This window comes from Coturnix japonica, chromosome 3 (genome assembly GCF_001577835.2).
Source record: "Coturnix japonica isolate 7356 chromosome 3, Coturnix japonica 2.1, whole genome shotgun sequence".
NCBI classification, from domain to species: domain Eukaryota; kingdom Metazoa; phylum Chordata; class Aves; order Galliformes; family Phasianidae; genus Coturnix; species Coturnix japonica.
Window position 1 is genome coordinate 71,054,458 of NC_029518.1, and position 13,406 is coordinate 71,067,863.

Consider the following 13,406-nt stretch of genomic DNA (forward strand, 5'->3'; position numbering starts at 1 on the left):
GCTTTTCTCTTCAGCTCTGCAATAACTGAGGTCTGCTGCCACTTTCACACAAATTTTAAGTAAAAGCTACAAAAAAATAAAAACTACAAAATGTAGTTTTAGAAAAATCACATCAGATGTTCATTAAAAAAAAGTGAAACAATTTTGGAAAGAAAAGCATTTATTTAGAAAAAATGTGATTTCAGAAAAAGGAAAAAAAAAGCTGCTGCAATATCTACAGTCGCACAAAACTTTTTGCTAAAACTTGCTGAAAAAAGGGAAAATTCCACTTCCATAAGGACTCCACCACATAAAGCCTCGCAATCCATGCTGGTAAGATATTAAGTTACTCTCTTCACTTTACATTTAGCAAAAATGACTGAGTGACCCACATTAGTTCACAGACCAGTAAAATAATTGAACCTATATCTCACTAGCAGTTTCATCAAAATGCCAAGCTGTGAACTGCAGTGCTTAACAAAATGGCTCGCAACTGCTTTTGTTGACCTGGTTACCCTGGTAGAAAGGCAGAAAGGCAACTTCATCTAAATGACACAGCCTGAAAGTTTCAGTGCATGTAAGCAAGGAGTGACCTATAATTCATTCTGCTGGGGTTGTGAACACAGATCATTTATTTAAGAGTTTAAAGCACTAGCTAACATGATAGCAAAACAGAAGCTATCATTATGATAGCCAAGGTAATTTCTAAAAAACAGCCAGCAGTGAGTCAAGCAACCTCTGAACAGCAAAACAAAATGGGAGAAATCCACCATGTTGGATCAGAAGCAAACATGATAACCTGTGGTAGCAGAACAAGAGATAGGACAAGTTGCAAAACAGTAACCAAACATCTGTCATAGAGACAAAGAAGCAGCATTCTTTTCAATAAGAGGTTCTGTTCAAATTGTACTCCACAGCTGTTTACAGGAGGCAGTGATGGAAAATAAAGACCTTCAAGGACAGAGAAGCTTTAGCAGCATACTGAAGAAAGGCACAAAGACAAGTCAGATCTCAGGTGCAATGTCACTTTGAGAGGATTAGGCAAGCACCACACTTCCCATGGACAGATGCAAAACAAGCAAACCCTGTCAATTACTGTCACAGTGGTTTAGCAGACAGCCTGTAAGAACAGGCAAATGTGAACATTCAGCTCTCAACTCTTTCAATTGTACAACTACAAAAGAGAGGGGCCACATAACTGTAAAGAAGACTCTTCAATGAGGATATCTAGTTACTATAACCTCCTTGCTTCCTAAAAGGGGAAAAGAATCTCAAAGGAATGCAAATAATTAATGAAGAGAAAGGTCAGAAGATGAAGCTCAGACATCACAGCTCTTGGGATCTGCATGAGAATTACACTTAAAAGCTACTCTTTTCTCTGATATTTACATTTGTTCTTACAGAAAGAACCATAATCAGATAATGCATAAAAGGCCAGAAAGACAAGAAAAGAAACTTCTTGCTGCCAAGAGAGAGAAAGCGTATATGACAGAAGCGATACAAAGCAGAAACAAAATAATACCATCAGATGCAGCAGTTTCTCACTGAAAGGGTAAGAACTGAAAGCAAATCTCACACTTTACATGGAAGACAGTGACAAACAGAAAGGCAGTTAAGGAGGGCACCTTGACCCAGAGACAGGGATCCACACAGTGCTGTCTTAAGAGAAAAGAAATTAAAGTCAGAGGCAAAGCAGTTACAAAAAACACTTTATTTTTTCCCCTCTCTCTTTCTCCACATATTGTGGAGGTAAAGAAGGAGGAAAGCACAGGTACTACTTCAGACAAATTATTAGAACAAGATGCAAGAGTCAGGTGAGTACACCAGAGTTCAGAAAAAAGAGTGTTAGCAATGACACAACTGCATAAGGAATGCGAGTGCGTTAAAAGTAAATGGAACGTACAGGCTGGCAGGGATGGCATCGCTGTTTAGCGGATTAGACAACTGATCCATTAATATTAATCTACTCTTTGTTAACTAACATTCGGCGGAAACCAAAACATCAAGAAACAGTGGGAATCCCGAGACTCACAGATATAGATGTTATACACAAGATGGGCTTCAGGAGAAGAATGGACTACTTGAAATGAAGTCATGTGCGGAGGTCGGCAGAATTCCAACTCTGCATGTAAAATAAGTATATTTTTAACTTTTGAAACAAACTTAGCAACACAATGCAGCATTTGTAAAATACTGAAGTTTATTACCATCCTCCAATGAGGTATCAAGTCCAAATATATTTCACTAATATTAAACATATACTTAAGCCATTTTTCAGTAACCACACAAACAACTTACCTTGTCTCTATGAGTCAGCTGCTGACTAATAACATCTTCACAAATGCTAGAAGATGGAACGAGGTTGTGCAGCTGATAGAAGAGCTCCACACTCTTCTGATGATGCTGAGGAGTTCCATCACCCAACTGGTCCCAAAGAGTTAAAGCTATATGCTTTGGACATGAAAACAGAAGTTGTAATAAAGACAAGTGAATGAGTATCACGCCTTATTTTTTTCTGAACTGTGCTGAGTTCTATGCAGTTATGGACAGTATATCTGATGACTGCATATGACAAAGAGCCAATCTACAAAACTGTTCTAATTGTATGAAAATACACTAAGTATAGCTACTTGAAGCACTGCAATAGCTAACCACACAAAGAAATCCTGTTATGAGTCAGAACTCACAGGTATCTCCATAATTATATTCAAGTGGAAATTTATTTAACTACATAACATACCCTGCTCCTGATTTACATTTGTATTTTCAAAAGGTAATCAAAAATGCAAAGCATGATTTACCAGAGTCTTAAATCATGTATATCTGCCTCCACTTCATACTTTTGCTTGTTCAATCAGCTCTCATTTACATTTTCAAAATACAGATCCAAACAAGTGTTTTTACCCAAGCAGCCAGTAGAACAATCACAGTGGGAAAAATTACTGAATATATTCATTTAGAAGTCAACACATTACAACTGTTATCAGAACACTCAGCAAGGAAATCGTGTTTATCAAATTAAGAATGACTAAATGGCAACAACTGTCAGTCCTCATCAGTCAAGAAAAAAGTATAAAGTAAGAATCAGTGAGGTGCTGTGCTGTACCTTAAAGAAATCCGTCTTTTCAGCCATGTATCTCAGATTGCCTTGTGTAAGAGGAGGTCTGATGACCACAGCCACTCTTCCCTGGTTAGGGCTAAGAGGCTGAGCTGTTTCCACATTGTTCAAATTTTCTCCAGTGACAAGTGCAACAGACTGAGTCAATCCAACCAAGTCCATCACAAGGGAAATAGTTACACCTTGAATGCTGAAATCTCTTGCTTGCTTGCAAGCATTCATTAAAGTCTGAAGCCACAGTGGGGGCTGAACTTGTTCACAGTCTGAAATAAAAATCACATGTATAATATAATAATATTCTGCCAAACAATTTAGAGCAAAAACATACCTAACAATCCCACATAATATTCTACCACTTAGAGATACAGATGTTGTTTTGAGATTGAAGATGTTAAAAATGGAATTGAGTCAATTAATAATAGCACACTTAGTTGAGAAAATTAGAATGCAGCAAATTTTAATTACAGTTATATTCTCTCAATGCAAGATTAATTTGGCTCTTTCACATAAACAGAAGATTCTCACTGTTGATTAAAGGCAATTGAGCCATCATCAATATAACTCAAAAGCATTTTCCAAACTTAGGAACTCTTCAATAATAACAGCTTCCACTACAGTAAAGAAACATTGCAATAGATAAAGAAAAGGCCGGTGTGAATTACAGGAACTACCTTCTCCTGTTTTCCACCCTGCCAGCAGCAGCTATAGGAAGCAGAACTCTCTGGGAAGCTTTACAGTCCCATTTCCACTGCTACTCCTGTCTGCCATTCTGCACAATTCATGTTCACATCTGAAGCAAAACCGAACCCCTTCAGTTAACCTCAACCACATGCAGTTCATACATACTCCTTAAAGCCAAACTGTATAACAGACTCCATTGCAACACTACAAATGTGAAAGTTCAGATGGCAAATGAGCAATACAAATCTAAGACACTTAGCAAAGTGGATGGGATTCCTAAAAGTACTGCCTTCACGTTCATGAGACACAAGTTACTACTCAGGTTTTATGGGCTTTCTCCTTTGGAATTCATAAGACAATGATGATCAGAAGTGTACAGAAACATAATAAGCAGGTAGCTGATATTTCAAGGTTTTCTCAGTCATCTGCCACAACACTCAATTGCAGGCTAGTACTATTTGAAAACAAAACAAAACATCAGACCACTAATTACATATTTCAGGGTCACGTTATAGAAGATTATTAGAAGACATTCCTGGATTCACTCAGTAAAAAGGAACACTTGAAAGTCGGGGTCCTACTCTCAGGCTCCAGTTTGTATAATTTACACTTGTTATCCCAATTCTAATTGGTATTAAATCCCATGGCAGCATTGATCCTGAGGAAATCTATGAGGAAAAAGTTCAGCTTTCAAAAACCAAACAAACTGATAAAAAAGGAAACTTGTATTTCTGAGGGGAATTGTGAACAGTAGCACACACGAAGCATTAACACTATTACTTTAAAAATGTTTTGAAAGGAAGAACTTTGGAAATGAAGAACAGAGTCCAGCTTACCAACTTCAGGCTTGCCAGGATGTAATTCTGAAGTACGGTTTCCCTCAGCAATGTAAACGGGAAAGCTTGAACATTCGAGATAAAGCTGACAAGCAGCAATAAAGGCAGGAAGGTATTCCTTTGGTGAATTTTTCTTGTTCATTTTTTTCACCTTAGCATCTCCTTGTTCTCTATCCCATTTTGTGGTCTGTCCTTGCTCTCTAGCGGGGTCTGCAGGAAGCTCTGTCCCTAAGGGCTGAGACAAGGAATTGCTCTGAATGATGTACAGGTTAATAAATCTGGTTAGAAACTGTTGGACATACTCCAGACAACACTGCATTGCTGTCTTCTGTATCGTTTTCCCACTTCGAGTTGCTGTTCCCTGTGTTACTATGGAAGGAGGCTGTACAACAGTTTCCTCAGATCCTACCGTTGATGCCGTCTCAGTCTCTGAGGACGTGCTACCTATAATAGGAATGCCAGGTGCACCATGACCTTCATTTAGTGCTCTGTCAATGTCATCAGTAGTATCTGCCTGGTATTGTACAAATTCTGTAAATCCACTTTCTGATGATCGACTGCTTGGAGGATTTTCACCATCTTCAAATACATCATTAGGATTCTCAAGAGAAACTGATGGCACCTAATTAAGATAGAAATTAAATAACCAATTTTAAATAGTCATTTATTAGTAAGAAAATATTTGTCACAAATGTATCCCCCACTTTTAAATCTATTCATATAAACACATTTTCTGCAAAATAATGTACATTGTGCTAAGAGCTTTTATGGGCTCTTTCAGTAAGATTGGCAGACCAAATGTTCATGCAGAACTTCTTATGTTCCAGTTTCTGGTCATTTCCCCTTGTCCTGTCACCACAGGAATTCTTTCAAGTCCAGTTATTCTATAAGATCAGACTACTGAAGTGCATTACAACTAGAAACAGCTGTTTTAGTTAATTACTCTGAAACACTTCCAAACTAAAAAACTATATATATATATGTAATATTAAAACTAGGTAAAAACCCTTAAGAATTAAGGCTTTTTACAACAACAATGTAATTTCTTTTGATGATCCAAGTTTTATATATATTCCTGTATATTAAGCTAAATCTAATGAAAACTAGGTAGTCCAACACCGACTCAGAAAATCCACTTTTCATTGAAGGAAAAGAGACAAGCAAAAAAGCACCACTTTTTTTCCCCTCAAATAACCACTTACCTTTTTATTTTCCCATTCTTTGATGGAGCTGCTATGCCCACTAGGAAGCTGCAGTGTACCATCTACACCCGCAGAGAGCAGAGGAGGTTGAACCTTACTAAGGATCTTTGAGCAGAGTCTGAGAGAATCAGTAAGCTCAGACAAGTGCAAAGTGTGAAGATGGCTTGTCAGTGCAGAAATCATTCTGAGCAACAGCTGAGGCAAGTGCTCTGTCTGTATTTCAATGTAAGTCTCCTGAAAAAGAAATAGTACATCTCAGGTGTTGTAACACAAACTCCACCTTAAAATTATTTGCTATAACAACGTTACTTGCCATCTGATTAACTGTGTTCTAGATGCATTGAAAATAATAATTAAAAATAATAAATAATAATTTTTAAAAAAGAAAATGAAAGTCTTTACATCTGAGAAGAACTACATACTTAGAAAAATTTAGATAATTAACTTTACAAGTGAGTAACCAACAAATACACTTATTTTTTTCAAATTATACATCATGATCACTATGTACACCTTATAATGTATTTTAATAAGACCAAATAATACTATTATTTTAATAACCTTAACATACAAATTTAAGAATAACAACAAGATAAACAAAAGTGTAAGAAGTATAAATAAATGGAAAACAGGCTGATTGCCATACCTGACACAGCACTCTCATGCTTCTAGTAGGCTTTGAAATGAGAAAGCAAAGAATTGAAGAAAGACAGTATAGAAAGCAAAACAGTTTCAACAGTCATTGCTACATTAAGCAATGCCAACAGATGATACATCATCGTGACATTTAAAGGAGTCTTAAAAGAAAGTTGCGTATCTAAACTGACAAAATTACAGAAGACTATGCTTGTAATTAATACAGTGCCATTTTGAGAAATGAAACAGAGGACAAACAACAAGAAAAGTTTCAGGTATAAGCATCTTAACTTCATTTAAATATGCCCAACAACTAAATAAATTTAACAAAGCAGATATGCTACTTCCGTAGACTTTCAACATACAGCATTCCAGTATTAGCAACAAATATAGCAGTTCTTACCAAAGACACTATATCCAACAAAAAATCCACTAACAAGCAGAAATTTGTCAGGGGTAACTCAGATTGTTCATTACCACCTGCAGGCCCGGTTTGAAGTCTGGCATGTAATGTCCTCCTGCAAAATTCAAACAAAGTTTAAATGTCATTCTTTCTCCTCTTTTATTAACCACATTATTGTAAGTTAATACAAAGCTGTGCACAGGAAAGACAATCTTTAACAGAAAAAGGAGAGTCCTTATTTGTTTGTAAGTTCCTCACTTGACCCCACTGTGGTTTCTACTGGAACTATGCAACCATCTTTTAACTGTAGAAGAGGTTTTTATTCATAAAATAATGAAACGCAAGCTGAAAAAAACCTGTATTTGTACACCACCACTTACAGTGACATTTTATGCAACAAGCATGGTAACCAATAATAGAATCCACCAGTGGCCCTCTTGGCCACCTGGGCACACTGCTAGCTCACGTTCATTCAGCTGTCAACCAAAATTCCTAGGTCCTTTTCTGACAGGCATCTTTCCAAATGCTCTTCCCTCAAGCCCATAGCATTGCATATGGTTGCTGTGACCTAAGTGCAGGACCTAGCACTGAGCCTTGGTAAATGTTCTGTGACTGGACTCAGTTCATTGATCCATCCTATTCGGATTCCTCTGCAGTTAATTCCTACCCTCAAGATCAACAGCCCATCCCCACATCCAGATCCAATACAAATGTAATACAAAACTGTCCCCAGCACTGAGCCCTGGGGAATTCCACAGGTCATCTGCAACTGAATCTAACTTCAGTCACTGGGACTCTTTGGGCCTGGTCAGTGAGGCAGTTCTTTTCCAAACTGTACACTTTTCCAAGCAATGAGCAGCCAGAGTTTCTAGAATACTGTGAAAAACTGTGTCAAACACTGTACTAAAATTCATGTAAACAACATTCACAGCCTCTCCCTCATCTATTAAGTGGGTCAGTTTGTCATAGAAGATAATCAGGTTAGTCAGACTTACAGCCTAGATAATCACATTTACATTAGGTTAAATTCTATGAAGAAAACAAAAAGAAAAAAACAACAGCTATAAAACAAAAGATAACTTCAATATTACATACACAGAGAGAAAGCATTATGTCCTACCTACAACATTCTTCAAACCAACGAGCAATGTAATCCCACATATAATAAGGCTCAAAGGAATTAAACAGAAGATTGGCAGTTTTGATCAGTTCTGCAGTTTTCTTGTTTTCCCTCAGTTTGCTAAAAGAAAATAAAAAGGAACATTTGATATTTTTATGCTTAATTTCTGAGTTACTTAATCAAGCATCAAGTTTATCCACCAACAACTGATAGTGTTGAATCACCATCTCCCCCAACACCAACTCTGCCTTAGGGTTTAGTATACCAGTAGGCTCTGTACAACCAAGTCTCTGCATGGTTGCCAGCCTTCCTGTCTGTTTTGTCCTCATCACTCCCATAATTGTTCCTTCCCCACTTGGAGCTTCCCTATTCTGCATTTTAAGACACACTGTAACATTCTACATTTTAAAGGGAAAAAAAAAAAAAAGGAAAAAAAAAAAAAAAGAAAAAAAAAAAGATACCCCTGCAGACCTTAGCACAGAACACAGAAGTTGCAATTGCTATCAATAGAACCCATATCAGGAAGAAAACAAGGTCACAGTCTTACAGGCTTTGCAGCCATGGCCTAGATACAGCATGCTTTCAGACACAAAAAGGCTTTTTTTTTTTAAATACAAAATACCTTTCACGTATCATTCACCTGCTTAGTTGCGTGTGATCTTTGTTGAAGGAAGGCTCTGCCTGAAGCTCCAACTCTGTTTTGCACTGTGTATATAATGTTCGAAATACTTCAATCAACACATCCTCTAGGATGGCAGGGCCTAAAGAGAAATACCAGCAATTAGAGAAAACCAGTCTTGTAAGTTATGCCACCACAGCAATTTACATGTGAAACTTAACAAATCATTAAGTACCTGTGGTTAACAAAGCCATAAAATTCCTTTTATTCAAATTAATAAACAATGTAAATTTCTGAGTGGTTTTTTTTTTTCTTTCTTTCTAGAAATAAACAGGCAATTGCAATAACCAGAATTATAATAAATCACAAGAGAATTTTTTCACCCATATATATATATATATATAAAGCAAATATATATATATATATATATATATATATATATATATATATATATAAAGATTGCTCAAGCACAAACACATCTAGTTCAGAGGCAAAATGCATTAGCATAGCACATGTTCAAGCAGACTCTGAGGTATTATTAGCTTCATGTAAATGTGACTTCATAGATTCCTAATCAGAAGTAGCTTTTAAACAACTGCTTTGGAATACCTGCTCAGAAGCTAGCTCAAACTGTTAATATACAAAAAATATACTTAAACATTTAAAAGCAAATAATGCAAGGTAAAATATTTTGAATATCTTCCTTTTAAATCAAGGCATGTTTTGTTTGTTTCCAGATAGGAAGATGAGATTATTATTATTTTTTTAAATACTGACACCTCTAAATCTGATCTAAATTCTGAATTTTGAAGGAGTAAAAATAATTAACATACAACTCCTTTGAGATTAGTTGATTAGTTCAAAAAGTGATGCTGCTTGAAATATTTGCTTTCTGGTCATGTTGCTTAGCCTCATTTAACTGCCTTCAGAGACAGAACAATCACCAAGTAAAACTGAAATCTTACTAACTTCTTCTGTGCCACTTTCATAGAATCATAGAATTACCCAGGTTGGAAAAGACCTTGAAGATCATCAAGTCCAACCGCAGCCTAACCAGTACCCTAACTCTAACTATCCTCTGCTAAATCATATCCCTGAGCACCACATCCAAACGGCTCTTAAACACATTCAGGGATGGTGATTCAACCACCTCCCTCGAGAGCCTATTCCAGTACTTGACTACCCTTTCTGTAAAGAAGTGTTTCCTAATATCCAACCTAACTTACCCTGGCACAGCTTGAGGCCATTTCCCCTTCCTGTCACTTGTCACCAGTGAGAAGAGACTTGCCCCACTCTCACTGTAAGCACCTTAAGCACTTTGCTGAAAGAATTCTCAGAGCTCCACTTACCTTATGAAAACTTCATGTACACATTGCCTCTGAAAATATAAGTTGACCCCAGAAATCACAAATTATCAGGAAAACAACACTCTTGTCAGATATTTTGTTCCTTGTAGTCTGTCTTAACCACATACTTTTCAAGTAGTACTCTTACAACTGATGCATTTTTAAGCTTTTATTACTCCACCCTAAAATCTTCGGGCAGACACAGAAAGTTCTGCTAATTTTTAGTCACCTTTAAAACTGTTGTAATACATAAATAATTTAAAAAAAAAGGCTTAATCATTGTCAGTTCTTTATCTTATCCACTTTCTCACTCAGTCCTTTGCACTTACCTGGCTGAAAATTGCATCCTAGCACTTAAAACAGTGGGGAAAAAAATTAAAACATGAAAATCAAGTAATACTTGCTTCCTTACAGATAATAATTTTAAAATTAAGTGTTTTGTTGCTAATATCCCTGTTCTCTATGTGTACATTAGCAGAATGAGCACATTATTCGCAACAGCAACACCTGAGATTTAAAACAATAAAAGCACTATTTGAATAGAGAAATGAAAAAGATCCTATTTGAATTCCTTTCTACATGCCTTTATTTCTGCCTTTGACATTAGCTTCCTGTTCTTTGTCGTGAATATAGAAGAAAATGCATTGGAATGAAGATAAACCTAACAACCACGTTAAATTATTAGTTGGAAGATCTCAAAAAAAAAGCTAACCAGCTGATATTAACACTATCATTAGGAATATAACTTTCTTTTTAATTTGACCAACCAAAGAAAAAAAACAGTTATGCAAAGTCACATAAAACAAAATAAAGATGAGAAGTAGCAAAATCAAAATTACCCAGTTCAGGCTTATCCAGCAAACTGATAAGAATTCGAAAAGGCTTTAAGTCTTGCATTAACGTGCTTTCTTCTCCATTTCCATTAACTTGTAATATTCCAGTCATGGCCTACGAAGAACAATAGCATAATAAAGAAAGAAAGAAAAACCAAACAGAAAACAGTTTTTGAAGAAATCAGCAGGGCTGCACACAAATGGAAAATTCTCAGTACTGGAAACCATTATCTCCCTGCACGTCATTGTCTCGAACCTTTAATATTCTCTCAGCTTTACCAGTGAGATAAAATTCTCATTCACAGAAATATTAACAAGTATATACTAAAAGTCAAAAGAAAATAGAGACTGCCCAGTAACACATTCTAAATAGGTAACATCGCACAGTTTCTCAAAAATAAAAAAGACTACAAGAAAACTAATGAAGAAGTGTTTGAAAATATATGGCAGGTGGATGTAGAATTTAAGGAACAAAGAACATCAAAATAGTCTGTCGATCTAGCACACACATATCTATGTTGTACATCACCTTCTTGACTAAGTTGAAGAGACAGCAACGACAACTTCAAACAGAAAAGCTGAGTTTCTACATTGAAGCAGCTTAGGGTAAAAGCTGTAGAATTAAAAATAGCCCAACTAAACTGTTACAGTTTTCTCTGCTGCTGACATTACTCTGTGTTGAAATTTATTTATTTATTTACATCTTCTGAAGAAGAGAAAGAAGGGAGAGAGGAAATGAGGCAGGAAAAGAGTTTCAGCTTTTATATCCATTATAAATCAGGTGGCATCAGCCAGTATTTTGAAAGAGAAGTCTTCTGTACCACAACGTGCCTTTGGAAGGTCAGAATTCTCATTACATTATCTCAGTGAATAAGATGGGAGGAATAAAAGAATCTGAAGACTGATAGAGAAGGCAGCAAAAAAGAATAATATTTTTGTAGTCTTCTGAAAGGCAGCAACTGGTTTTTACAAGGCATATGTAATTCATATTGTGTAGACCAAACAATTGCTTTTGATGTCATGAAAACATTTAAAAGCAAAAAGAATAGGACAGTGATCTTTGTCGTCAAAAATTGTCACTTCCCACTCTAGTGCAGCAGTGGGGCCTGCTTAAAGAACTAGACCAACTCAACACTGCTTTTAGTCTTTTCAGACAGAAAAGCTCTTATAGCACTAAGACACACAGAAAGATTCAAAGGGACAATCAGAACTTTCTAACAAGTGCCTAAAGGATGCTAAAAGCCTACCAGATAGAAAGAAAATTGTGAATAATTTCTGAATTAGAGGCAGAAGGATGAGAAAAGAAGGATGAGAGAGTACCAGCAACATCCTTGCCTCATTAGAATTCAGGTCACTTTCTCATCAGTAAAACAGCAGATCTCATTAACTTCATTTTAAACTGGAAGTGCTAACTCTCCACTGGATAGTTGAGAGCTAAATATGCTTTTATCAGCAAATCATGTTGAAATCTTCACTATAACTCCTATACATAGTACTGCAATACTAGTACTATAAAAAAATTCAACATTATCTATTTAATAAGAAAATATCTACCTGGTTTCAAGATCAGACACAGTATCTTGAAAGACATCTGTATCCTCCAATTATTGTGAGAGAAGGAACACCAGTCCTTGAGATTAGGTAAACTCAGCACATTTAGTAAGGCTTTAAGGGTCAAGCAGCATAACAGTTAACTTGCTCAGCTATTCTTAACTATCAGTGGATCGCCAAAATACCTTCTCCTTCCCTAGAGGGGAAGAAGATCCTTTATGCCCAGGCCTTCTGAGTAACTTTATCTAGACAATCAAACTTTTATGATTCCCAAAGCAGAGGAATTTTCTGAACCTATGTTAGTAAAAATAACTCCCCAGCTCCATCTTTTTACAGAATAAACTTCAGTGTGTTGGGCTTATAATCAAATATGTGTGCTGCATTCATGGAAGAATAGGACAGACAATAATATTTGTCCCGATCATACTGTCATTTTAAAGAATGATGTTATCTCATATTTACTATGTTTTTCACTGAGATGATTTCAGAACAGGAGGACAAGATACCACAATAAGACAGAAATTGAAATGTCAAGACAAAAGACAAAGATAGTAATTTTGATCAGTATCTACTTGTATGTGCCATGATAAAATATTGTATGCCTACCTGGACTAACATTTCCTTAGAGAAAGTGTTAAAATAATAAGTAGCATGCTCCTCGGGATTGCTGTGCCGTGTACTTCTGGGTCCTACAAGGGCACCATTGTTATCAAAACCTTCAAGCAAACAGAAGACAAAGCAAATAAATACTTGTCCCATACTAGAATATTAAGTCAATTTCTTTAAACTAAAAATCAACACACTAGCACTGATAACTCACCAAGATGATGTCCAAGTAATGTTGGCAAGAGAGAGATGATTAGAAGAGTTTAATATAGGAACTAATTGATACTTCCATACAAGCAGTTTGTACGCAAATTACAGAATTTAACTTCACACAACACCACCAATCAAATTTCTTATCACACAAAATAGATAAGAGTTCAAAGCCTGCATCATTCTAAAAAGACACTCTAGGACTATATCCCATAGGAATATGTCAATATTAATAAGAGAATACAAAATCCAGTATTTTAAATATA

The 13,406-nt window shown here is 36.1% G+C and overlaps 1 protein-coding gene across 6 annotated transcripts in view; it reads right to left on the minus strand.

Moving 5' to 3' along the window:
• The window catches only part of DOP1A (DOP1 leucine zipper like protein A), a 58,172-nt gene that overhangs the window by 26,900 nt on the left and 17,866 nt on the right, over positions 1-13,406 (minus strand). For 3 of the 6 annotated variants that reach the window (XM_015858981.2, XM_015858976.2, XM_015858978.2), the window contains exons 8-17: positions 12,931-13,040; positions 10,780-10,888; positions 8,616-8,736; positions 7,976-8,095; positions 6,856-6,970; positions 6,463-6,492; positions 5,817-6,050; positions 4,615-5,236; positions 3,086-3,360; positions 2,278-2,430 (exon numbers count right to left, since the gene is read on the minus strand). In XM_015858981.2, coding sequence (XP_015714467.1) covers positions 2,278-2,430; positions 3,086-3,360; positions 4,615-5,236; positions 5,817-6,050; positions 6,463-6,492; positions 6,856-6,970; positions 7,976-8,095; positions 8,616-8,736; positions 10,780-10,888; positions 12,931-13,040 — 1,889 coding nt within the window. The remainder of the gene's footprint in view (positions 1-2,277; positions 2,431-3,085; positions 3,361-4,614; positions 5,237-5,816; positions 6,051-6,462; positions 6,493-6,855; positions 6,971-7,975; positions 8,096-8,615; positions 8,737-10,779; positions 10,889-12,930; positions 13,041-13,406) is intronic. The other 3 variants (XM_015858983.2, XM_015858979.2, XM_015858980.2) reach the window with 2 other exon arrangements.